At 33.9% G+C, this 24,795-nt stretch overlaps 5 protein-coding genes across 6 annotated transcripts in view; 3 read left to right on the top strand and 2 right to left on the bottom strand.

The window, feature by feature from the left end:
• LOC123015926 (protein Skeletor, isoforms B/C) overlaps positions 1-12,198 on the top strand; it is a 34,866-nt gene extending 22,668 nt beyond the window's left edge. Inside the window, exons 4-8 of the mRNA XM_044416011.1 lie at positions 1,545-1,964; positions 2,186-2,359; positions 5,617-6,058; positions 8,596-9,080; positions 9,130-12,198. Of these exons, the coding sequence (XP_044271946.1) occupies positions 1,545-1,964; positions 2,186-2,359; positions 5,617-6,058; positions 8,596-9,080; positions 9,130-9,297 (1,689 nt within the window). The 3' untranslated portion in view covers positions 9,298-12,198. The remainder of the gene's footprint in view (positions 1-1,544; positions 1,965-2,185; positions 2,360-5,616; positions 6,059-8,595; positions 9,081-9,129) is intronic.
• Positions 12,199-12,251: 53 nt separating this feature from the next.
• LOC123015927 (signal recognition particle subunit SRP72) lies at positions 12,252-14,638 on the bottom strand. The gene is made up of 7 exons (XM_044416012.1): positions 14,457-14,638; positions 14,289-14,406; positions 13,319-14,240; positions 12,946-13,266; positions 12,746-12,897; positions 12,485-12,697; positions 12,252-12,433 (listed from the first exon to the last, which is right to left on the bottom strand). Exons 1-7 carry the CDS (start codon positions 14,566-14,568, stop codon positions 12,310-12,312), a joined length of 1,962 nt encoding a protein of 653 aa, XP_044271947.1. The 5' UTR covers positions 14,569-14,638; the 3' UTR covers positions 12,252-12,309.
• On the top strand, positions 14,064-15,941 carry LOC123015929. Of its 2 annotated transcripts, XM_044416014.1 has the most exons (3): positions 14,064-14,799; positions 14,852-14,947; positions 15,004-15,941. In XM_044416014.1, the coding sequence occupies exons 2-3, from the start codon at positions 14,925-14,927 to the stop codon at positions 15,884-15,886; spliced, it is 906 nt and encodes a 301-aa protein (XP_044271949.1). In that variant the 5' UTR covers positions 14,064-14,799; positions 14,852-14,924; the 3' UTR covers positions 15,887-15,941. The 2 variants fall into 2 exon arrangements, with proteins under 2 accessions (XP_044271949.1, XP_044271948.1); XM_044416013.1 differs by having other exon boundaries at positions 14,065-14,799; positions 14,852-15,941.
• Positions 15,942-16,073: 132 nt separating this feature from the next.
• Positions 16,074-20,664, top strand: LOC123012622 (eukaryotic translation initiation factor 3 subunit A). Its single transcript, XM_044410663.1, has 6 exons — positions 16,074-16,229; positions 16,311-16,656; positions 16,706-17,057; positions 17,813-18,021; positions 18,073-20,429; positions 20,477-20,664. The coding sequence occupies exons 1-6, from the start codon at positions 16,181-16,183 to the stop codon at positions 20,530-20,532; spliced, it is 3,369 nt and encodes a 1,122-aa protein (XP_044266598.1). The 5' UTR covers positions 16,074-16,180; the 3' UTR covers positions 20,533-20,664.
• A 2-nt stretch (positions 20,665-20,666) lies between these two features.
• LOC123012612 lies at positions 20,667-24,304 on the bottom strand. The gene is made up of 5 exons (XM_044410653.1): positions 24,024-24,304; positions 23,627-23,969; positions 21,112-21,300; positions 20,917-21,052; positions 20,667-20,866 (listed from the first exon to the last, which is right to left on the bottom strand). Exons 2-5 carry the CDS (start codon positions 23,844-23,846, stop codon positions 20,734-20,736), a joined length of 678 nt encoding a protein of 225 aa, XP_044266588.1. The 5' UTR covers positions 23,847-23,969; positions 24,024-24,304; the 3' UTR covers positions 20,667-20,733.
• Between the last annotated feature and the right edge of the window lie 491 nt (positions 24,305-24,795).

Below are 24,795 nucleotides of genomic sequence, written 5' to 3'. Positions count from 1 at the left end.
GAAATTCGACATGGGTACTTCCAACAGGACAATGCAACAGCTCACAAGACAAGGGAAACTATGGGTCGAATTCACGAGTTTTATGATGATCGAGTTATTCAATTTCCGGCTCGAAGTCCGGACCTGACAATTCTAGATTATTTCATTTTCCCATATCTCAAAAACACCGTTTTTAAAAATAACCCGCACAACCTTGAAGAACTGCAAGAGGCAATTTCTAATACATGTAACGCTGWAACCCCTGAGATATTGGAAAATGCATTTGAAAATATGAAACGGAGGGTTAACAATTGTATTGCAGCTGGGGGGGAACACTTTGAACATTTTATGTAATTCGCAATAAAAACGCATTCGTTTCAGTGTTTTCATTTCCTTTAAATTAAAACGATTGAATATCAGATCCACAAACGTCACAAAGTTAACCACAACCTCAAATTTATTCAATCAGTCAATTGGCATTCTGGGCAATCGTATAAAAAAAAACCCGCCTGCTTTAATTTATTTTTTAAATGATCTCATGGTACTAGGAATATGCAAAAAATGTTTATAAAATTTTGTCTGTCAAAAAATTTTGACATTTATTTTTTCACATTTAACATTTTTTTATGTCTATTTAATGATACTGATGATCTTATATATGTTTTTTTTTACAATTATTTAGTAAAGGTACAAACATTTTGTCAATAATAGCCACAAATAACATTGAACAGAGTTACAAATTAGGATACAGCTACCTTGTTTCCTCTTGTAATAGCCTATAGCAAAAATACTTGGAAAATTATTTTTTTAACCGAAATAAATAGAGTCAAAGTGCAAAATTTAAACCCTCATAACTTCGAAATTTTTTTAGATAAAATTTTTTCCATGTTCCTAGTGTCTTACTTTATATGGCATTTTTCTCTGGGGCGCGAGTTCTGGCGCAACCTGTATAAAGAAACATGAATATTTTGAGTTTTAAGTTATATCAAAAATGCTTTTTATTGGTTGTAGAGGCGTTGTCCCTGCAGAATTTCTGCAAATGTAAGTGTCAAGCACGGGTATTAAGCGTTTCTCCGGTCGCCACCCCTCGTCTATATCATAAATCATGCCATATTAGCGTTTAGGAAAAAAGCTTTTGTTCGCTGAACTTCCAGGTCAAACGAATTCCCCCGTCTTGCTAAAATAATTACCAAATACGCGTGTAATTATTTCGAAACGTCCTGAGCATAAATTTAGCAAAACTCGTTGATTTCAAACAATCACGTCGAAAATGCGTCGAATGGGCCGTTTGCATGCGGATGTAGGGTTGATTTTCCCTCTCCGGTGGGTCGTCCAGAAGGTGGTGCTAGACCCTGGAGTTACAGTATCATATTATCGACCTGCGCCAAGAGTAGACGCATTTAGTCTCTAACTAGACTGATACGTTTAGAATTGAGATACATTTACCAAAATGGCTACCTGCCCCCCGAATAAATTTATTACTATTTCAACGTCTCGGGCCGGTGCTCAATCAGCGACTTTATCACTTCTCCGAATTATTAAATTGATTTAAAACTCGGCTTCAGGTCGATTTCGGCGAAGTTTTCATCCCTCCAAACTTAGAAGTACCCAAACCTCGAGTTCTTCCGGAATTCAAACGACTAGCTCACGGCCTGCGCTCAGACAATATTAGCATTTTAGATGCCAAAACTTTTTACATTCCGAATTTGCATTACGACGGGGCTGGACCCGATGCCTACTTCTGGGTGGGCAACGGCAGCGAACCCTCGCCTTTCGGGATCAAAGTGCCCAACGAAATGGGCTCTTTAGACCCATTGAGGGGCTACCAAGGTGAAGACATCGAAATCCAGCTTCCTGGATCCATCACGGTCTATGATATCGACTGGCTGGCCGTCTGGTGCGTCCAATACCGACACAATTTCGGACACGTCATCATCCCCAAAGACCTCGACGTCCCTCCGGCTTTAGGCCAAACCAAAATCTCGGTAAGTCTCACGAAAATACCTAAAAACATCAAATACCTACAGTTTGTTCCAATAGCCGCCCTGGTGGTATAATCCCGTAAGTACGCCAAAAACCAGTTTTAGTCAAGTAATGTTTGTTTTAATTTTAACACTGCTTTCATTGTTCTAAACAATGTGAGTAAGCTTGGAGTGAATTAACAAATGTTATGACTGTTTCATTCTTTTGTTTTCTATTTGTGAAGACGAGCACTTCGAAGCCGTCAAGTCCTGCGAATTGTCAAGAGTTCTTAGACAAACGGTTACAAGTACGATGGGAAATGAGAGGAGATTACGTTCAAATCACACTGGCAGCGAAAATCCGTGAAGATCAATACGTCGCGTTTGGACTTTCGGGGGCTCCCACCAAGTCGCAAATGGTAATTAAATTTACGGTTAATGACTTTATCGAAACATTGTATGATAGAAAACGTATTATAAAATTGTACACTTGTCCACGTAAGCTTCTAGACTTATTATTACTCAAACTACTTTGCTTTCCTTTGTTGAGATTTATATCTTGATTATATATTATCAGCACATGATTCTTGATGAAACCGTTAGTGGGATTTAGAATTGCCGGAAACATTATTCTGGTTTTAAATTTCCTTTGAAATTATTAAACCTTTTAATACAGAAAACTATTTTTATCTGTCATTCGCGCCATTGTGTCTATTTTCACGCAAATTGTTAACAAATGGTTTCAATGAATTTTAAAAAACTGCAAGACTGCTTTATTATCATATACCCAGTGAGTTGAGACAATTTCTTCTCAGCTTTTATTTAATAATAAAATTTTACTTAAAATTTGAAATAAATAAACATTAAATAAATCTAGAATTGCTACTTTCATAGGTCCTACGTATTTAAAAATTATTGAAATTAGCAATTACAATTATTTTTTATTTTAAAATTAAAATATACAAAACAATAAAATTTCGATTTGAATTACACAAAATTACAAGTTATACAGATGTACCTACCTAATAAAAAAAAAATAGGAGAATTAATTATACGTACAGGTGATTTAAAAGTATCGGACCATCTCTTGGGTGGTGATAAAGAACATCCCTCTGAGTAAAAGTTTATATTAAAAAAATTGTTTGAGTTTTTTTTCACAAGATCTCTACAAAGATTACATTTTGGATTAAGTTTTTGGCCGTTCTGATTATGTAATTTTGAATCACCAATTTGTAAACATTTAACAAACTAGCAAATTTAACAATAAATTAAATCTAATAACATCGGAAACAAAAAAACTAAAATGCTTACATGATAATATGAAAATTAACAGTTTTGTTTTTTTTTCAAAAAAAAGCTTGAAACAAAAATCTGTATTCGTTTTTGTGCTTAGCTGAAAGTCTTCTATCACCATTCGAGAGTTGGTCCGACATTTTTGAATCAGCCTCTATAATAACGTAACAAATTCTTTAAAAAATAATTCAAATTTTAAGGATTTCAAACAAATATTTAAGTTTTTGCCAAATGGATAAAAATTTCAAATTCAAAATATTAAAAATCAACAATTTGAATATAAAATAGATATTGTTATAGGTACTAGAAGATTTTGAAAAATGTGAAACTGAAATTGAAACGATGTTTTAATGTCTCTGAAAATTAAGTTCATAAACGTGAATCAAAATTCAAGATCTTAAAACACGATGAAAGTTAAATATTAATTAATAATAATTTGTTAAGCTAGATGTATAGTTATCTATTTTTATTTTCTCATTGTACAATATGGTCGCTAATTACCCTCGTGGTAGATGCGGTCTATATCTTTTTCTAATTAAAAAAAAGTTAAATATGTGTGTGGTCACTCGAAAAGAAGAGGAAAATGATACAAAATCAATTAGGTACACGTGTGATGTATGTATGTATGAAAATATTTTTTTTTAATAATTCAAAAAGTCCAGTTCACTTTAAACGAAAATAAAGTTTATCTTCCAACAGTTCCACTTAAACAATGCTTTCAAGTTACTCACATATTTTAATTGGTACCTAATAAAAGCTCAGAATTGGTATTGTAAAAAGGTAGGTATTCACGATAATAAAAAACTTAAAATTAAAGAATTAAGGCAAAAAAAAGAGAAATGTGAGAAAAATTACAAGTGTTAGAAGTATTGTAAAGCAGAGAGTTTTTTGGTAAGTAAAAAAAAAATCAAAATACAAGATCAAAGTAAAAAACTCATGAAAAAATTTAAAAAAATTATGGGGTGTGGCACAAAGGCCGAACAGGAATTCGAGATTACTTTAAATAGTCTGATGGTGCTAAGAACTTTGTAAAAAAAAAATTTTGTTAAATAATAATTAATCTTTTGCGTTGGTCTTAGTACTAAGCAAATATTACAAAATTCACTAGCATGCAAACTTATTTCTCAAACGGTAGTAATAGTTTTTCTTAATTTGCAAGAAATTGTCAGACTTTAACGAATCCACAAATAATAACATGGCCAGGTAAGTAATATGCTCGTAATAAATTTTGCTATTATGTTGGATGTATGAAGCCCGATTTTCTAATTCATTGAAAAATAGAAGTAATTCATTTTATTAGTTTTCTCATAGTTGAGCGGCAAAATTTTGTAAATATTTTCGTAGAGGAATCTTATAAATTATAGAATGAAATTATTTTTGCTGTCCTTTTAAGGATTTATTATTTATTACCATATCATTCATCAATAATGGACTACATATTTAAAAATGTCCAATAACTAAAAATTCGGTTATTTTTATTTCTCTTTGGTGATGTTAGTAATTCGTATACCTTTTTCGATCTTTTTGACACATCCGATATTAAAATATTTAAAATGTTAAAATTTCCAGATATTTAGGGCCAGTTTCATAATTGAATTAAAAAATGTTGGTTTAGAATGTGACATTTTTGTCAACAAGTTTGTAGAATCAACACATTCTAAACGACATTTAATTTAAAGCTCCTTTAAATTCGATTATGAAACTGGTCCTTAGTTTCTACAATTTAAGAAGAGCTTTTTTTAAACAAGTTCAACCAACTCTTTGTTAATTAAGTGAAACATTTTCTCAGTGCTTTTTAGTTGGACATCTAGTTTACATTTTGGAATAGTATATTAAAGTACAAGTTGCACAAATTTGAAATTCCGAAACGAGCCGCGTAGCGGCGAGTTGAGGAACAAATGAGTGCTTGAAGAACCTTCTGCAGCAAGTGCTTTATACTATTTTTTTTCTTTTGCCGCTTTATATAATTTTATAAATTAAAAAACGAAAATTTTATTTTTTTCTTTTCTAGAGAATTTTGCGAATGTTGGCGACATTTATGTGGAATAATTTTAGGCGGCTGTAAAAAATAAAAATAATTCTTATTTTCACATTTAAAAATGAATTGTGAAGAAAGTCCCTCACTAAAATTAAATTAACGCCAACGACTTATTCCAGCCCTCAAATGACGTCATTTGGGTGCTGGAATAGACTTATTCTAACACCGAAATAGAAAACATTGTTAATTTTGCGTTCTGAAACTTGCTTAGAAAAGATAATGAAAAACATTTCAAACCGGGTTTTTCTAAATTCAGTCACCCGCATCCCACTTCTCTCTCACCTCAACCTACAAACTAATCAATCCGCCCCTATTTTTAAATAACATTTTCAACTCTTATTGTAGGTCGGCGGAGACGTGACCGTCGCTTTCTACGACACTAACTCTCGAACTTTCAAAGCTGTGGATTACTACATGTCCACAACGGCCCAATGTGACGGCAAGTCTGGTGTTTGCCCCGACGAACGAATCGGTGGCCGAAACGACGTCACCTTAATCTCAGGCGACCGCAAAAACGGCATTACTACCATCACCTACATGAGACCTCTCCAGACCAATGAAGCCGTCAATGACCGACCTATACCCAGCCAAGGCAACATCAGCGTGATCGCCGCTTTCGGACCACTCAACTCCAGAAAAGAAGCCAACGCTCATTCTATAAGAGATAAGACAGAAGGAGATTATATGATCGATTTCAGCGACGTCGATCATAACATGTGCAGTGGGGATTTGGACGATTTGGACGACGAGGACGAAATTAAGCCCTGGCCACCGGCGAAGATCACAGGTGGGGAAAGATTTTTAAAAAGTTACACATTCTTTTTTCAAAGTTTTGTTATCTTATGATAAAATTAATGGGCAAACTTAGTTTTTTACATTTTACTCAAAAATTGGTGTTCAGTGAATATTTTTTCAAAAGAAAAAAAAGGTTCTAAATAAATTTTATTCAAAGAGTGCTAAAAATACAAAAAACCACACGATCTCCTTCCAAAATCTTGTTTTTAATGATAAAGTTAATGGGCAAATCTAATTTTTATTTTTGCTCAAAAATGAGTGTTCAGTCAGTTAAGTTAGAAAAAAAATCAAATGTATGCCTCGTGATTTTAGGTGAAGTAGTGGTTCCAAAGAAAAAATGTTTCTAAATTAAATATTGAATTCAAAATTACGGAAAAATCTGAAAAACTATACGATCTCCTTCCAAAGCCTTGTTTTGATTACAAAATTAATGAACAAAACTTTATTTAAGTACATTTTATATCAAAAATTATTGTTTAATTAATATTTTGCAGAAAATCTAAATTTCTAGGTAAGTAAATTAAATTTGTCATTGAAAAATGTGCTAACAAGCCAAAAAAACTACACGATCTTCCTCCAAAGCTTTATAAAATTAATGGTCAAATCTAGTTTTTTTTTTACATTGTATTCAGAAATTAGTGTTCAATCAATATCGAGAGACCTTTAACTTAAAAAAAAATGTTCCAAAAGTATCCACCACAATTCCAGTAATTCCAACTTGATTCGAATTTAATTCCCGTAATTCCAAAATAATTCCTGTAATTCCAAATTAATCACGTTAGTTCTAAGAAATTCAACCTAATTAAAAAAAATTATCCCGATAATTCAAAAAAATATAGTAATTCCAAAAAGGTAGGTAGGTACTAGTAAATCGATCTATAAAAATAGTTATTCCAATAATCTATCATAACTCCATTATTTTCAGATTAATTCTTATAATTCCAAATTAATTCTTGTAATTCTTAATTTCAACTTAATAATCTTAATTCCAAAATAATTCCTGTAATTCAAAATTAATTGCAATAGTTTTTAGAAATGCAATGTATTTTAAAAAGAAATTATCTCCGATAATTCCAAAAAAATCCAACAATTCCAAAAAGAAATTCAGTGATTCCCGAAAAATTCCAGCAATTAACAAATAAAATAATTCCGCTAGTAATTCCAAACAATCCAAAATAATTTTAACAATTACAAATAATTCGAAGTAATTTCGATTAAATTCCAAAAATTTGTACAACTAATTCCAAAGTTAACGGCCCCTTAATCAATATTTTGCAAAAGAAAAAAGTTTCTAAATTAAATTATCCATTCAGAAATGTGCTAAAAATCTATAAAGAAATTGCACCATCTTCTTCCAAAATCTTGTTATCTGATTGTAAAATTAATGGACAAACCTATTTTACTCAAAAATTGGTGTCGGATCAATATTTTTCAAAAGAAAAAAAGTTTGTAAATCAAATTTTCCATTCACATATCGCTAAAAAGCTAAAAAACAACATAACTCTCCCAAAATCTTATTGTTATTTGATCAGAAAGTTAATAGAAAAGTGTAGTTTTTTTATAGTGTGTGCTTTTTTATTTCATTATAAAATGAATGCACAAACTTAGTTTTTTTACATTTTACCCAAAAGTTATGTTCAATCAATAGTTTTATTTGCAATTTTGAGAGATGGTTCTTAAAACCACCCGAGTGATGATATTTACGTTGTACTTTTGAATAACGCTTTACATTTTGCAAAAGTGGAAAAATTTATAAAAACGAGTTTTCTATTCAAAAATGTGCTAAATACTTATTTTTATACCGTGCGATCAAAAAAAATCAAAGTAGGCGTCGATTAAATTCTACAGTTGGCAACATATTGGCTGAAAATCTGAGCTGGAAATTTTCCACACAAACTGAAAGTGAAAATGACCATTCACCGTTTTCGTCTTGTACAACAATAAAAATTTTCTGCTCTAAAGTGAACATTATTTCACGCAAAATGAATAAAACGCAAACTTGTCAAAGTTTCCGCTGACATTTGATGTCAAAAATCAAGATTGCCATCTGAAGGACTTTAATCACCGCCTACTCAAATTTATTATTTTTTTGATCGCACGGTATTAAGTGTGCGAAATGACTGTTTTTTCAAGTCAAGGAAATGCCGTTTTTCTTGCGTTAAAAAAACTGTTTAGCACTCATAACAAAGACAACATTTTTCTACAATATTCAATTTAAATATTTAAAATACTTCAAAATTTAATTGTCATGTTTCTGCTGTGATTTCGCGTACTTAACCAAAATGACGTCTTGATTTTGATGTAGACAAAATCAGTTAATGGATTTTTTCTAGAAGAATCTAAGAATCTAAAAAACCATATTACAAAAAAGTATTTTTGAAATCTATTTGAGAGTTTACAAATTCTGATAAACTATAAATAAGTAAACCAAAATTACTCCAGCAAAAACAATAGCGGTTTGAGCCATGAACATATTTACAATTGTTTCCGTTCTACCTGTATAAACGTGAAATAATCAAAATAATTTAGGGGAATCCACCTTTACGGCGAAAATCGGGCCGACTGGCGGCAAACGGGGCTACACAGCCATCACAGGGCAGCCTTCCTGGGGCATCGCCTGGTACATCAATGACCTCCTAATCCCCGAAATAACCGTAGAACGCGGTCAGACTTACACCTTCATAGTGGAAGGGGGTAGTGACAGTAGCAATCCTGCACGCTACCACCCTTTCTACATCACCGATTCGGTGGAGGGTGGTTTTGGACAGAAAAACGAAGAAGAAAAACGCCAACAAAAAGTCTATGCTGGAGTTGAATATGACCGGGAAGGCTACCCCTATCCGACAGCCTCGGGGAGGTACTGCGAGTTGGCACACAAGAGTATAGACAAATCGGCCGAATCGGAGACTTTTGAGGAGTATTTGGACACGCTGAGGTTGGAGTGTGACCAGGGAGAGCCGGGATATTTGAATTGGACGGTTCCGATGGACGCACCCGATTTACTCTACTATCAAGTAATGAATGTTTCTTTGTTGCTTATTTGTATTAATTGGGCTTTTGCAGTGTTATACACATAATAATCTAGGTTGGAAGATCCACGTGGTCAATCCAGGGGCGTCGCAAAGCAATGGGGAAGCGCCGTCTCGAAGTGTTTCAATTATCGCACTTGCTGCTATTTGTCTACTGACGGTTTCGGCTATTACAATACATTCTCGTGGCCGTATTTTCTAACGTTTTGATGAAAATCGCGACAATAATTTTATATGATGTTGACTGATTATTATTTCTGTGACGAGACAATAACTTTATCTTCTAATGCGTCCATATCAGTTAAATATCGTGGTGTAATTGGCATTTCCAAAAATGTAACTCTTCGTTTTGTTTTATAAAAGGTTCTACAATAACATATCTGGTTCTGAAGTTTCCCAAAGTCATTGATTCCCTATTGATTCGAGTGTCATTTTGATAAGGATTTTGAGATAATCGATAAGAATATGAATTAAATATTTTAAATATTGCAAAAAATAAAGACCTTCAAAAATTTCGAAAATGCATTTATAAAAATACTTACCACTTTAGAAAATACCAGCTTGAAAAACAATAAAAAATCAGAATATATACGACTATAGTCTATATTTTTTTATTTGTTGGTGGGGGTAGTGTGAATCAAGAACACGACATGACCTCCGTCTGTTTTTGACATTTGACAGCTTCTGACATTTTGGTACTAAAGTAAAAGTTAAAGCTTCTTCCTTGCATTAGAATTTTTATAGGGCTTGAATTACCATCGTTATGATGATAGCTACATGATGGTAAGTCACACTTTTGGCACTATCTCTGCGTTACTATAATCGCATTTGTTAAAATAAGATAAATAGCCTGACCGACCTTACGCAAATATGTAGCGAGATAGCAACAAGGCTGTTTACAAATGTTGAAAAGAGATAGCTATCTGGTACGTTTTTCGAATTATTAATCGATCCACGCATAAATATAAAAAAACGGATTTTATATTCGTCAGAAACGCAAACATTGAAAATTTTTTTTTAGCTTAAATTCTTCCCTTCTTTTCATAGAATCTCTAATTTTCGATAAAGAGATTACAAAAAGAAATTAAGATATTGAACAGTTAAAATTTTAGTGTTAAAAAGTACAAATAAGTATAAGAAAATAACTACAATCTTCGTAAAGAAATTAAGTAGCAAATTTAAATTAAAAAAAAATTAAATTTAGTGTAATTATTAATGCTCCAAAATTTAAAAACTAACTTTGATAAAGAAACTGAACGATGTTTAAATATTGAAAGACATTAATAACTTACAACGAAAAAAGTAAGGCAAAAATCCTTAAGAATCTTCAAAAATTGGATACATGATGTTAATATAATATTGATAATATTGAACTTAAAATCCTACGCAAAAACTATAATTTTATTATTTTTGTAAAATGAATTAGCTCTAAAATTTGCAGATATTGCCATAACAATTTTAATTAACAGAATTAAGATCTTAAAGTCTGTTCTGCTGAAAAAGATTTTAGATCGAAGGAATATTAAAAGAAATTGAAGACAAACATTTCAAAAATACTAGTCGAAATATCTGAATTATCTGATAAAAATAGAGAAACGTGACTTTTTGATGCTTCCTGTGATTGCAATTTATATCCTCAAAAGACTCTTGACAGTTGATATACATCGGTATGTGTATGAAGCGGCAAATTTATCACCCTTGAGAGTCTGCCGCCTTTTAGAAATTGTGAAACATATCTGAAACCCTTTTACCAAAGAATGATTTAATTTTTTTGCTGTCTTGAGGGCAAGGGACACGCATGAAAAAGAGGAACCAAGAAAATTATCGTGCAAACATATCAAAGACTTTGTAGAATCTTTATTTTGTAGGTTTTTGAACTAATTTTGCGTTTTTAGAATCAGTGGTGGAGGGATTGCCAAGAGGAGTATCACTGTTTAGATAATTTTTTTATTAGAATTAAGTTTTTGTTAATTATGTAGATGAGAAGTTGCAAAGTCTTACCCAAATCTAGCAAATTTAGCCCAAAACCATCATCTCTTTGGGCTTTTTAATAAAATAAAGTTGTGTCTACTTGCCAATCCTCGCCATACATTTTTTAAATTTTGCGGTTACGTTTTTGGAAATAAAAATCGATGTTAAGTGGACTTTAATTTTGGATTGATTAAAGTCAATATACAAAACAAGCGACAATAATTATTGTACTGTGTAAGAATATGTGCACAAATTTAATGATAATTTCTCAATACTTGTAATATATATAGTGAGCTAATTCTAAGGCTGTTTTCGCTGACAATAACAGTTATTTTGTAACATTTTTTAAATATTTTAAATTGATGGTGTTCAAAATAGGTATGTTTCACACATATCCATTCAATTTATGACAATAACATAATAGTGTAGGTATCTGTATTTCACTAAATGTTCACACGATCAAAAAACCCAGACAATAAACGAATTACAACGGAAAACGACCAAAAAACTTCAAGTTTTTGGCAAGTGAACTAAAGCGTCAATTACATAAAACAATGTCGCAACTATTGATGCTAAAATTCATTGTTGTTTTATTTATTGTAAATCGGCTTGATATATTTATTGCATGTTGGAGTGACTTGACAATAATTGTAAATAATCGCATTTTCGATTTAAAATATTTGACCGTGTGATCTGTACTTATACAAATATTTAGGATACTCCATATCAAACGTTAATTTTGACTCTTTTTTCATAGTTGTTATAAATTTTTATATTTTAAAACAAAGTAGTTATTATGTAGAATAGCGAAGGTTTATATACTGCGCATTTAGGTGTTTTAAATGGTCTTTCAGTGTTTTTTATTCGATTTGAATTCTCGTTGTAGTTTTGATTTTTTAAATGCATCTCATACTCAACTGCTTACATCGTGATTGATGCAAGCAGCCGTTAGGCTTTAAGTAATTACGCAATTTAACGGAATTAAGTTATTGGAGTGCCTTTTGTAAGAAATATTTTTCACTTTGTAAAACAATAGTTTATTTGGATTTCTCATTGACTCCATTATTAGGTCGTCCTATAAATAAATGTACGCTAGTTATCAAATTTTATTTCAATAAATTTACTGTGAAAATTAGTTTTTTATTATACACCGCAAGGGAAACAGGTTTGAAATAAAAAAAAACGTATTTTTTACACCATTTATTTTCACATTTGCACTTATACAAATATAAAAAATTGAAAATTAACGCCTTTTGCCCTTCTTCTTCTGTTGTCCTTTCTTTTGAGGATGTTGCGACTTAGTCCTTGGTGAAGGTTCCACAGTTGGACTTTCAGCTTCTTGCTCGGTGACTTTACTTGAAAAATCACTGGAAAAAAAATCTGTTATCGGAAAAGTCACACACTAGACAAAGTTTTACTATTGTTCTGCCTGTCCCGACGCTGTCCCTTGAGATCCCTTAATAACATCTTTTGCACGCCTATCCCTCTTCTTCCTGTAACCAGTCCTCTCATATTTGGGCAACCATCTCTCTGGGTCTGGTGGGATATTCGGGTTGTAATTTTTGGGTAATTTACCCTTACGTTTTCTGTGTTTTTTCTTCTTCTCAACACCACCTTCAGACTTGGGAGTACTACATCCAAATTTAGAAAATAATTAACTCAATTAATTTATTTCTTACCCGGGTTGAGAGTCCTGTTTCGAAGCAGGACTTTTCTTTAAATTAAAGGACGAAGGAGTCGATAGTTGTAAAGTCTCAATGTCAATATTCGCAGAAAGACTTTCAATAGACGGCAATTGTTTACTCAATTCAACGGCTCGCGATTTATCAAACTAGAATTAATCATTAATTTATAAAATTGCATTTTACAAAAAAAATACTTGGGAACAGGCCAGGACTAGCTGAGCTGTAATTTTTTTATTCCCTTTATTACTCTTCAATAACTCTTCTAAACTGTTCGCGGCCACTTGTGGGTGCCCATTTCTGATATGAAAATCGGCCGCTTGGCGCCACATACTTGTCAAATTCACCTCCTCAGTTTTATTTTTCTTATACCAATCGACACTCCTTTCAAACACTCGCAATGCTTGTTCTTCGTTACCTAAACCTAGGTAAAGAGTAGTAAGGGCCCCCACAATGCCTGGTTTGTAACTATTCTCGCCCAGATTTTCCAAAATTTTACACGCCTGTGCTTTATCACCCTTAAAATAGTCATAAATAATTATGCAACCGCAAAAAATTGCAAAAAAATACTTGAACCAAATAGAGCTGAGCCATACATAATTTGATATAAAGCTCGTCTTGTTTCGAATTTGGAGAGATTTTTCCTAACAAAGCAATAGCTTCTTTCGCATCGTCCCCCTTAAGTAGCGTAAGAGAGCGTAAAATTGTTGTATAAGTGCTAAGGTCGGGCCATTGTTTTTCAATTTGTTTGCAAATTTTTTCACACTGGTCCACTTGATGGATGAAATAATTCAAAATGGCGTTATTTAACGCAATGTATTTTCTTTGTTTTGAAGGCAGTTTGTACGTCAGAGTGTCATTAAGCGCCACTTTCATTTTTTTCTTAGAATCAAACAAATTTTGATCTTTGTTGATGCAAACAACATTGTTACTCGCGACGGCCATTAGGGCCACATCGTCTAATTTTATTTTAAGGTTGGCAGTGTACAGTTGATGAGCTTCTTTAATCCGGCCCTGTTTTTGGTAAACAAAAGCAAGTTGAATTTTTATTAGAGCGAGATCAACGTCAATTTCTTCTTCTGAAGCTTCCTCCTCTTCCAACATCTCTCTACACAGTTTCTCACACTGACGCAACTTCTTCTCAGCCTCAGTATACTGTCCATGAGCAATCAATAGACACGCCTTATTAAAACAAAGCTCGTAAGTGTTGTCTCTCAAATCCTCAATCCTGTCTCTGGTTTCCTCTGTATCAAGGTGCACCATAACAGCCCCCAGATTCGTATGCCGCTCGTCCTCGTAATCATCGTCAGTGTTTTTGATAATTTCGCGATAAAGAGCAGCAGCTTGGTCATATTTCTCGAGACGGTACAAAATCTGGGCTTTTAATTCTTTGGACCGGAGGTCTAATTCCGGAATATTATCGATTGTTTTAAGAGCGTCTTCGTATTTATTGGCGCGATAAAAACAATAAGCTTTTTCAAAAATCAACTCGCTAAAAAGAAACGAATCAAAAAGGAATCGTAAAGTTTTGAGGATTTACCCATCGAATTGGGCATTGCCGTTCAATAAACGAATTGCTTCATCAAATTTTGATAACTCAATAAGGCAAACTACTTTATAGTGGAAAGCCAAAAACTCATTCGGGGCCAAATTCAAAACTGGAAAGTTTTATTTTAATCCATATGTTTTTTTGAGGTTAGGTACTCACTTTTATTTGCTGCTTTTATAGCACGTTCGTATTCACCATTCTGGCCAAAACGGTTCAATTCGGCGTAAAACGAGGTTATTGCCTTTTTGTCCCGTTCAGCTTTTTCACTCATTTTTATTTTATTTAACAATAATCAACTTTTAATGCTTTTAATCAACACTTGTGACGTTTCAAATGTCAAAACTGTCAAATATCAAACACATAACCTTAGAATTTAGAATTGTTTGTGGGGGTCATTTCCACTAAATTTATCTATCCATAAACTTATATTCATTTTTTTTTTACCGTAATGATTAACTCATTATACGTAATTTTTTAAATAGTAATTTATGTAATGTCTCAGGTTGGTATAATTATTTTTGTTTCAATAAATTCTTGTCTGATTTTATCATTAGGAAGGCTTATCTTCTACGAGACAACGTCCTAAGGCACGCCCTTCGATACACCGGTCGAATTCTGACACCATGAATGTATCCACAAGTCCCAGAAATGTAAGAAAGATAAATAAATTAAAAAATGATTCCACCGAATTTATTCCGGAGTGTAGTCGGTACTCAAATGAGACAAGTAGAGCGGACTCAAGTTTGGATCAAACAGTAGAGGATAATTGTCAACGTAAGCAAGACGAAAGTTCAGAAAGTGAGGTTGATACTGGTTCAGAAGACACAGGGGAAGAGTTTGAAGAATCACATGTGTATAATAGAAAGACACCAGAACTAATTAATCGTCAACCTCCGAAATTAAAAGCATCAGTAAATAATCCAAACAATCAATGGCCGAGTCCCATTTACATCGCTCTTATTTTGATTTCTTCGTTGTCTCTCGTTGTCTTGCCACTGATGATTTCTACATCAGAAACAGAAGCAAGCAGTTTTCATTTAATTCAAGAAAATTTTCCTACTCAAAAAGATGATCTTTGGTTGTCTTTTGAGACAGGTGTTGATGACGTAATCACAAGGAACAGGCCTTCAACTTTTGTTTTTTTGTACCAAGAAGAAGCTGAAGACACTTTGATGAAGTTATTGCAAGATCTCACTAAATATGCCGTTTGTAACATCAGGGACTGCTCAAAAAAACCCATCATTTTATCAGACACTGAGCTTAATTCTCCTCAAGTCATCAGAAACTATGGCAGTCTTATTGAAAAATACAGAGACAAATTGAGCGAAAATGGTGTCATGATCATTAGAAATCTTGAAAATGTACGTGGAGTGTCGGCGCAAGCCTTTCATACATTTTGTGATGAGTTTACACCTCTGGTTGAGAAGTCTGTCTTTATTTTTACAATGAAAGTTAAGGAACTTCCTGGCCCTAACAGTATGAAATTTGTGGAAGAGTACTTTAGAAAAAAATGGACTGATATCAAAATTGACACTTTTAATGCTTTAATTACGCGAATTACGAGTATGGTTGTTGAAGTTATGCCATAATGTGTGATTGTAATTTTTGTATCATTGGAAATTAAATTGTGTCGTTGTTTTTTAACATTGCAATCTTCTTGTATTATGACCCCGTTTACCATTACGTAACAAATTCTTGTAAAACTCGTTTCAAATCTGTGTTAAATTTCAAACTTAGCGCCTTTCCGCGCTTTGTCATCTGTCAAAATCCAATTTCCGGCCACCATTTTAAAGGTTCATTGTGGAAATTTTTGACGTTTCCACACGGCTTTAACGCTTTTAAAGATATATAAATGTGTATTAAGTGAATTAAAGTGATTAATAATGGCTCGATACGGTCAAAGACCTGAAAATGCTCTGAAACGAGCAAATGGTGAGTAAATTGACCGGCGCATATGTTGCCCCAAGAGCCCCACATGGTTATTTATAACTCACAATTGCGTCGTTTTGCCAGAATTCATCGAAGTCGGGAAACCAGCGCGTGCTTTGGACACCCTTCAGGAGGTTTTCCGCAATAAAAAATGGGCGTACAACTGGTCCGAGTCCGTGCTGGAACCCATCATGTTCAAATACTTGGATCTATGCGTGGAGCTGAAAAAATCCCATATTGCGAAAGAGGGGTTGTTTCAGTACCGAAACATGTTCCAGTCGGTAAACGTGGGCTCCCTGGAGAATGTTATAAGGGGGTATCTGCGGATGGCCGAGGAGAAGACGGAAAATGCGCGCGAGCAGTCGGCCCAAGCCGTCATCGATATCGACGATTTGGACAACTTAGCCACCCCCGAAAGCATTTTACTAAGGTGAAGATTGTGTTTTCGCTAAGGGTTGGGTAAAAACTTGTTATTTTAGTGCTGTCTCAGGGGAGGACGCACAGGATCGCTCTGATCGTACAATTTTGACTCCGTGGGTTAAATTTTTATGGGAGTCGTATTGCCAATGTTTAGAGTTGTTGAGGACTAATGCTCACGTTGAAAATCTTTATCATGATATTGCGAGGATGGCGTTTCAATTTTGTCTGAAATACAATAGAAAAACCGAATTTAGGAAATTATGTGACAAATTGAGGAAACATCTGGAAGATATTTGCAAACTTCCAGCCCAAGTGGCTAACGTTTCAATGTCTAAGCCTGAAACGCAGCAACTAAACCTTGAGACTAGGCTGCACCAGCTTGATTTTGCTATTCAGATGGAGTTGTGGCAGGTAAGTTCAAATAATTGAAACTTTATGGCCTAAGAATTGTTTTTATTATAATGTTAATGAGCAATAAGCTGAGTACTATTTTTTAATTAATTTTGTTGCTCTGTATATTATTGGGTATTTTTGTTTTTTATTTTGTTTTTTATATTAATTTTATCTATACAAGTAATTTTTTACATACCAGGTGAATGAAAAGTATGGAACCAAACGTTTTTTCCTTCAAATACTTATTTTTTAGAGAAACTAATTGATGCATGATAAAGTACCATAAAAAATGTAATGTTTTATCGAGATTAGAATTTCTTTTTTTTTTGTTCTACAAATTTTTTTATTTTTTAAAAGGCAACTCACTATAAAATCATTTTTCTCATGAAGGTTATTATTTAAGGATTACAACTATCTACTTAATATTTAATGTTTAAAAAAATATATAAATTACAATTTTGAATAACTCAGAAACGAAACAAAATTTCGTTCTCAAAATACGATTGCATTTTTTATATTACTTTAGATTATATTAATTATTACTTTCTGGAGGCAAATGATTAAAAAAAAACCTGCTTGGTTCCATACTTTATATCCATCCTGTATATATTCTCACATTTGTCAACGAAACGATATGATTATTGATTACCTTTTCATATTTAAAAACGCAAGTTTTAACTAAAAGTGTTATTTTTTTTATTTTTTATTTTATCACTAATACTCAGCAGAAAAACACTTTCTTGACATTACGTAATCAAAACCCATTTTAACAGGAAGCTTACAAAGCCATTGAGGATATACACAACCTAATGAACATGTCTAAGAAAATGCCAGTACCTAAAACAATGGCCAACTATTATCAAAAATTGGCCATGGTTTTCTGGAAGGCCGGAAACTACCTTTTCCATGCCGCAGCTCTATTCAAACTGTTCCAATTATCGAAAGAGATGAAGAAAAACATCACTCAGGAAGAACTACAACGGTACCACAATTATCAATTTTAATTTTTTTTAACTTATTGATTTCTTTCTAGAATGGCTTGTCGCGTTCTTATTGCCACTCTTTCCATCCCTCTTCCATCTGCCCATCCCGAATTTGATCGTTTCATCGAAACGGACAAGTCTCCATTAGAGAAAGCTCAACGTTTGGCTGTCCTTTTAGGACTTTTCCAACCTCCAACTCGTGCCAGTCTTCTCAAAGATTTAGTTCGGGTAAACGTCGTTAATTTAGCTTCTCCTCAACTCCAGGATTTGTATAATTGGTTAGAAGTCGATTTTCATCCACTTTTGTTATGCTCGAGGGTTCATTCGGTGATACAGTCATTGCAAGCTGAAGAAAATTTACTACAACAATACATACCGGCTCTACAGGACGTTACTTTAGTCCGTTTGGTGCGTCAAATCGCCCAAGTTTACCAAACCATTGAGTTTGCAAGATTGTTAGAACTAGCAAAATTCACTGATGCTTTCCATCTAGAGAGACTTCTAGTCGATTGTGTTCGACACAACGATATGCAGATTAGGATTGATCATGGCAAATATTGCATCCACTTTGGTATGGATTTGAGCGAAAGTCAGAGGGAAGATAAACCGGAAGGCCCCACTCTGCAAGTAATGCCGAGTGAACAAGTGAGAAACCAACTTGTTAATATGGCGACTGTGTTAAATCAAGCTATAAATGTGATTTACCCGAATAAGAAAAAGGCCGAAAGGGAGAAGATGAGGAATATCATGGTGAAGAATTACCACGAGACTAAGGCCCAAGAACATGAGAAGATTCTTCAGCGTCATAAGATTATCGAAGATAGGAAGGAGTATATCGAAAGGTTGAACACAGTCAGGGAGGAAGAGGAGCAAAGGCGTTTGGAGGAGTTGGCCAGGCAGCAAGCTCTTGCCGAGCAAAAACGTCTAGAACAAGAAAGGGAAGAAAGGGAGAAGAAGAGAGCCCAAAACGAGATTCAACAAATCAAGGACAGACATTTGAAGGAGAAATTGCAACAGATTAGTCAAACTGGACATGGACAAAAAATCTTGAAGAAGTTGGACGAGGATGATATCAAGAAACTTGACGCTGACCAAATCGCTGCTAAAGAAGCTGAAGAATTACAAAAGGAACGTCGGGAACTTCAAGCCAAGCTTAAATCTCAAGAGAAAAAGGTCGATTATTTCGAACGCGCGAAACGTTTGGAAGAAATTCCTCTTCTTCAAGCTTCTATAAAAGAACGTCAATTGCAAGACCAAGCTTTCTGGGAACAACAAGAAAAAGAAAGAATTGCTGCTGCTATAGAGGAGAGAAAATTGGCAGTGGCAACTCGAGACCGTTTGGTTAGAATGAAACCCGACAAAGACGCTTTCTTAGAAAAATTGAAGAAAGAACGTAATATCGTCTATGAAGATAAATTGAAAGAATTTGAGAAGCTGTTGAGTGAAGAAAGACAGAAACGTTTGCTTGAACGTAAATTGAAACGTAAAGAAGAACGTCGTACGCGTTATATCAAGGAAAAACAAGAAGAAGAAGAACGAAAGTTGGCTGAACAAAAACGAAAGGAAGAGGAAGAAAGACAACGTTTAGAAGAAATCGCCCGGAAAGAACGCGAAGAAAAAGAAAGAGTCGAACGCGAGGAACGGGATCGTCGAGCTCGGGAACAACAGGAAATGTTAGATAGGACCGGTGCCAAACAACGTCAGCGAATGGAAGAAATCGAGAAACGGTTAGCGGAAGATCAAGACAAGGGCGTCCGTCCTGAAAAGCCCAAGGATTCCTGGCGCGCTAAAGGCGAACGGGAACCTCCGAAACGCGAGGGTGGTGACTCATGGCGTCGCGGCGAGAAACCCGAGGAGCCGAAGAAAGTCGAAGCTTGGCGCCCGCGGAACATGCGCGCCAATCCCGACGAGCCGAAGGGTGGAGATGCCTGGAGGACCACCCGTGAGGCGGAAGCTGAGGAACCCGAACGTGAGCGAAGAGAAGTGGGGCGTAGTTTCGAACGTGGCGATCGCGACAGGTTTAGTCGCGAAGAACGACGTGGAGGGGAAAGGGATGAGCGAGCTGGGCGTGGGGATAGGGAAGAGCGAGATAGGCGTGGCGATCGGGATGAACGAGATAGACGTGGGGACAGAGATGACCGAGATAGGCGTGGCGATAGGGATGAGCGTGATAGGCGTGGCGATAGGGATGAGCGAGATAGGCGCGGCGATAGGGATGAGAGGGAACGTAGGGGAGGCGATCGAGATATGGGGTCGTGGAGGAATGCACGTCGGACAGATGATGAACCGCCAAGGAGGCCTCCGCCGTCAAGGGGAGGACGCGAAGGAGGGTCCGATTGGAGACGGAGGGAGGAGACACCGAGAAAGGCGGAGGAACGAAGAGTGGCTCCGCCTCCGAAGGAAAAACGTGGGTACTTTGATAGGTTTGATTTAAAAATTAATTTGTTGTTTTAGCTCGTGAGCAAAAAACCGAAGAGGATGACGGTTGGGCCGAGGTTAAACGTCGTTAAAGCGTCTGTTACTTCATCGTAATTTTGTCTGTATGTTTAGGGCAATATTCATTTTTAGTAACTATTTTTAAAGCTAGTTGTGGGACGCTTTGTATTATTTTATAAACCAATAAATTTTAAATGAGGCACAAATCCTTTTTTTCATTTTTTATTAAAAAAAATACAAAACTTAATGTTATGTCATAAATATTTTTACATTTTTTAGTACAACATAATGGCTCCATTTGTTTTTTCTTCTAAGACTGGTATAACCGTGTCGACTTCTTTTTCGCTATTGGCTATAAATACTATTATAATATTTACAAATGAGGCTACAGCTGCTCCAACTACGAACCTAAAATAACAAATAGAAGAGGTAGAAAAAAATTTTATTGTAAAATTTACCAAAATGAATATCCCAATTCAGCCATCCCTTCTGACATCCAATCGTTGACTCTGTCTTCCCTAGATAATACATTAAATTGTATTCTTAAATAAAATTGTGCTATCCAAAAACCTATGGCGATTACATCGGCCACCACTAAAATGAAAATAATTCATTTTTTAATAAATTAATTAATAATTGAAGTGATTAATTACTGGCCAAAATATTCCACAGATAGAGGGCTGAAGCGGATGCTAAACACCTCGAAGTAGAAGTTGCTGTGTTTGTAGCAGCGAAAATTGCACTCAATGCAGAAAACAAAAGGGCAGCACAAACACTGACCACTGTACCAATCCAAAACCAGTAAATTAAAAATTCTGGTTCGTACTTCAATAAATGAATCACTGAAAAAAAGCAGGATGTTAATACAAAGCAAGTGCATACAATTAAAAGACAAGGCCATAACATGTGTATATTTTAAGTGTACGCAAGAATGACATCAAGGTTATCACCTGTTTTTAATTATTATTTACCATTCACGTGAATATTTAATATGAAATGCAATAAATTCAATCCCAACTTTCCTTTTTCGTTTTTTCAAATTTAACGGTTTCTTACCGGGCCTACTTTTTTATTGTAGTTATACAAGTTTGGATGACCGGTATTATTATGATGTACATGTTTTTTGACCGCGCCCTACTTCTCTTTGACCTTTTGTTTCGAGGTTTAGGATTAGAGAAATGAAAAAAAAGTTTAGGTAGGTAACATTTCGTGAACAAACGAAATTGGATTTCACTTTCCAGTGTCGCCAATTAAAATAAATTGGGAGAGGTTGTGACAGCGCCTACGCATTTTTTACGAATTTCGTACGAATTGGATAAACATGTAAACAAAAAATGTAGCCCGCGATGTTAGTAGAAAAAAATTATAATTACATAGTTGAATATTATTATTTAATTAAGAAAAATAGAAAAGCTTTATGGCAAGGTCGTTGATTTTAATTTAAATCGTGTTAAATGTGTTGACATTTCGGCCAAGCTGCGTAAATTTTCAGGTTTTTAGCGAAAGGTCTTGGTGATAATTGGGTATATTTACTGTGTAACTGTGTCATAGGTGAAGCTTTTTGCTTGAGGCAAATGTTTGTCTTAGTACGGTAAAAGATGCGTTTTTAAAAGTTTTGTAAGTAAAAGATACCTGCAAGACAAGAAAAAACTAGAGTTTTGTTTAAACACTTGACTTTCACTTTTTAAAAATTAAAATGCACATATTTTAAAAGTCGATATCATGTTTATCAGACTTGATGAATTTTTATTTTTAATACGGGTCTCTTTCTGCAAAGTGGAATTTTTACGAAAGTTTTGATATTTATTTGGCTTCACAAAATTTCTAAATTGTGGTTTTAATTTGGTGGTATTCTTTAAATCCGACGATTGTTGTTTTCGGACACATTAAAAATAAAAAATATTTTTCTTTAATATTTTAAAAGTAGTTTTAAAAAGCAAAATATTGGTAAAATACTTTTGGATTTTAGATGCAGTCAACATTTAAGATCCAATTAAACCTAATTTCAAAATTATTTACTAGGTAAATTAAATAAATAATAATAATAATTAAATTAATTAAATAACCAAAAAAATTGTTGAGCTTTCTTTTACCCAATGAATTAATAACGGTGATAACAATCAACTTCTTCAAAAATGATTACAAATATCTTTTCATCTGAAATATTTGAACTTTTATTAATACATAATAATTGCACAAAATTGTTCTTAATGTTAATCTAATAAAAAATATTTTGAGAAAGGTATGTTGTATGTACCAACCTACAAATCAGTCGTAGCAACAAACGACATTTGTCATTTTTTCTCATTAAAATTGGAAATGGAATTTATTTTAAAATAATATTTGAAAGCAATAAAAAGTATTGTACTTAAGTTGATTACAATAATTTTTTATGTCAAATATTTTGAATTTTTAACAATTATAAAGAAAGTTTATAATTAAAGTTATAATAAAAAGATTTTTTTTTCTATCAACGATTTTTTTTTAGTTTTAGTCTGAACTTTTATTTACGTTGTCCGATTCTTTTGAATCACTATGTGTACATTATTTTAAATTGCTTTTTTGTAGGTATTTGGGAAAAAAGATTTACCAGTATTGAAGTAAGCCCTATTAAAATAATGATGATTTAATTACAGTTTAATTTTAATAGCAATTTGAAGATGATTTACATTTATGTATTTTTCATGCTTTTAATGAAAATATCACAGAACATAAAACATTTTGTTTCTAATGTCTTACGGAACATGAAGCTGAATAAGTGAAATAATTGATAATTCCGCATTCTGCACGTTGTGAATTATTATAACTGCTCTAGCATTCCGAACAGTGGAATAATTTTTTTTCCATTTCTTGACTTGTACTTTACTACGATATTAATGCTTCGGTAGTTTTCCTGATACAACTGAGTTAATTTTCCCGACTTCGAATTTCCATAAGTGAATACCCTCTACCGAGATTATCCTTTTCGTGCAAGTTATCACAATAAAACAAGCGATTTTCCTCAAGACTAACTACACAGAATACATCATTCTTCCTTTGTATTTTCGTCACATAACAGATCGAAATAAACGTGACGTAATTCGTCCATGTCTCCTTTAGAATTTTAACAAAGCCATGATTACTTTCGTTTTTCCATGGCGCCTAATTGTCATTTAATGTGAATCTTACCATCAATTTCGTAACTCCTCCAACCATAAGCAACATTGAGCTCTTTTTTGCCATCAAACAGGCCGAAACTGATCCTTCCGTCGCTCTCGTGGGGGTTTTTGAGCCGTTTTGCTTTCGCATTCACCCACTGTTTCGTCCCTAAACTGGCCACCAACAGGGCCATGGCGATGCAAGATCCGAAAAACGTAACGAAGATCATGCCACGCTTGAAGAGATTCATTTTGGCATTTTAGGAATGATGACACAATTTAATGTGCTGGACATTAAAAATAACTTTCTCAAAGTTTTTATGATCGATTCAGGATCAACGGAACGTGAGGATTAAGCCACTGAAGCATGGATCCTGTATGACCTAGCGTTAAAGTCTCCACGGAATACAAACATTTTTCTGTAATACCTCTGCGTTTCGATATTCTTTCATTATTTAACCACCATCAGTGATAAATTCTTCGGATATTTGTCCTACTTGCGAAAATCATCGTTATAACTGTTCACAATCGATTTTTTTTTCACTAATTTTTTATAACACTCACTAGGCACAAAATCACATGCTTGACACTCACAACCACTTGCAATAACTTGAAAATTTGGTTAGTCAATTAGAATTGACTCATCTCTTCGTGGTAACTCTCGTAGATTGTAACCTAAAGAGCGAGGCAGGTATTATGGTGAGATTCTATGGGAGGACTTCCGAACTGGTAAATTCGTTAGGTTTCGGATTTTCTCGGCTGGAGTGGTTTTAGTGTGTTATTATAATAATTGTCCTAATATTTTGACAATAGTCAATAGATATTTTCTTTCTAAAACGTTGCAATTTGTAGTGTTGAAATCGTTACGATTTTTTTTTATTTTTTATATGCATTTTGCTTTTTTGTAGATACAGAGTTGACAATTATTTTATTTTTTACTGATTATGTATTGAACTTTGTCTGTTTCTCTTCATTAACATTTAAATCAAGATTTTCCAATAAATTTGCATTCGGCCGGTAGAGAAAGATAATTGCCTCAAGCATCATCAGTTTTAAAAGTTTAAAGCTAGGTACTTAAAAATTTTCTCTTTCATTACGCAGAAATTTTTAATTAAATTGTAAAAAATTAGAATAATAGTTATTTATTGTAAGAGTGTGTTAGGTAGCGTTTTATCCACGCAAGAATGTTTAACCGCGAGA

The sequence above is a fragment of the Tribolium madens genome, unplaced genomic scaffold, assembly GCF_015345945.1.
Source record: "Tribolium madens isolate multiple individuals breed KSU strain unplaced genomic scaffold, Tmad_KSU_1.1 Scaffold_19;HRSCAF=116;Tcas5.2_LG9, whole genome shotgun sequence".
NCBI classification, from domain to species: domain Eukaryota; kingdom Metazoa; phylum Arthropoda; class Insecta; order Coleoptera; family Tenebrionidae; genus Tribolium; species Tribolium madens.
The sequence above is the reverse complement of the archived record's forward strand: the minus strand, read 5'-3'. Positions and strand labels throughout refer to the sequence as shown.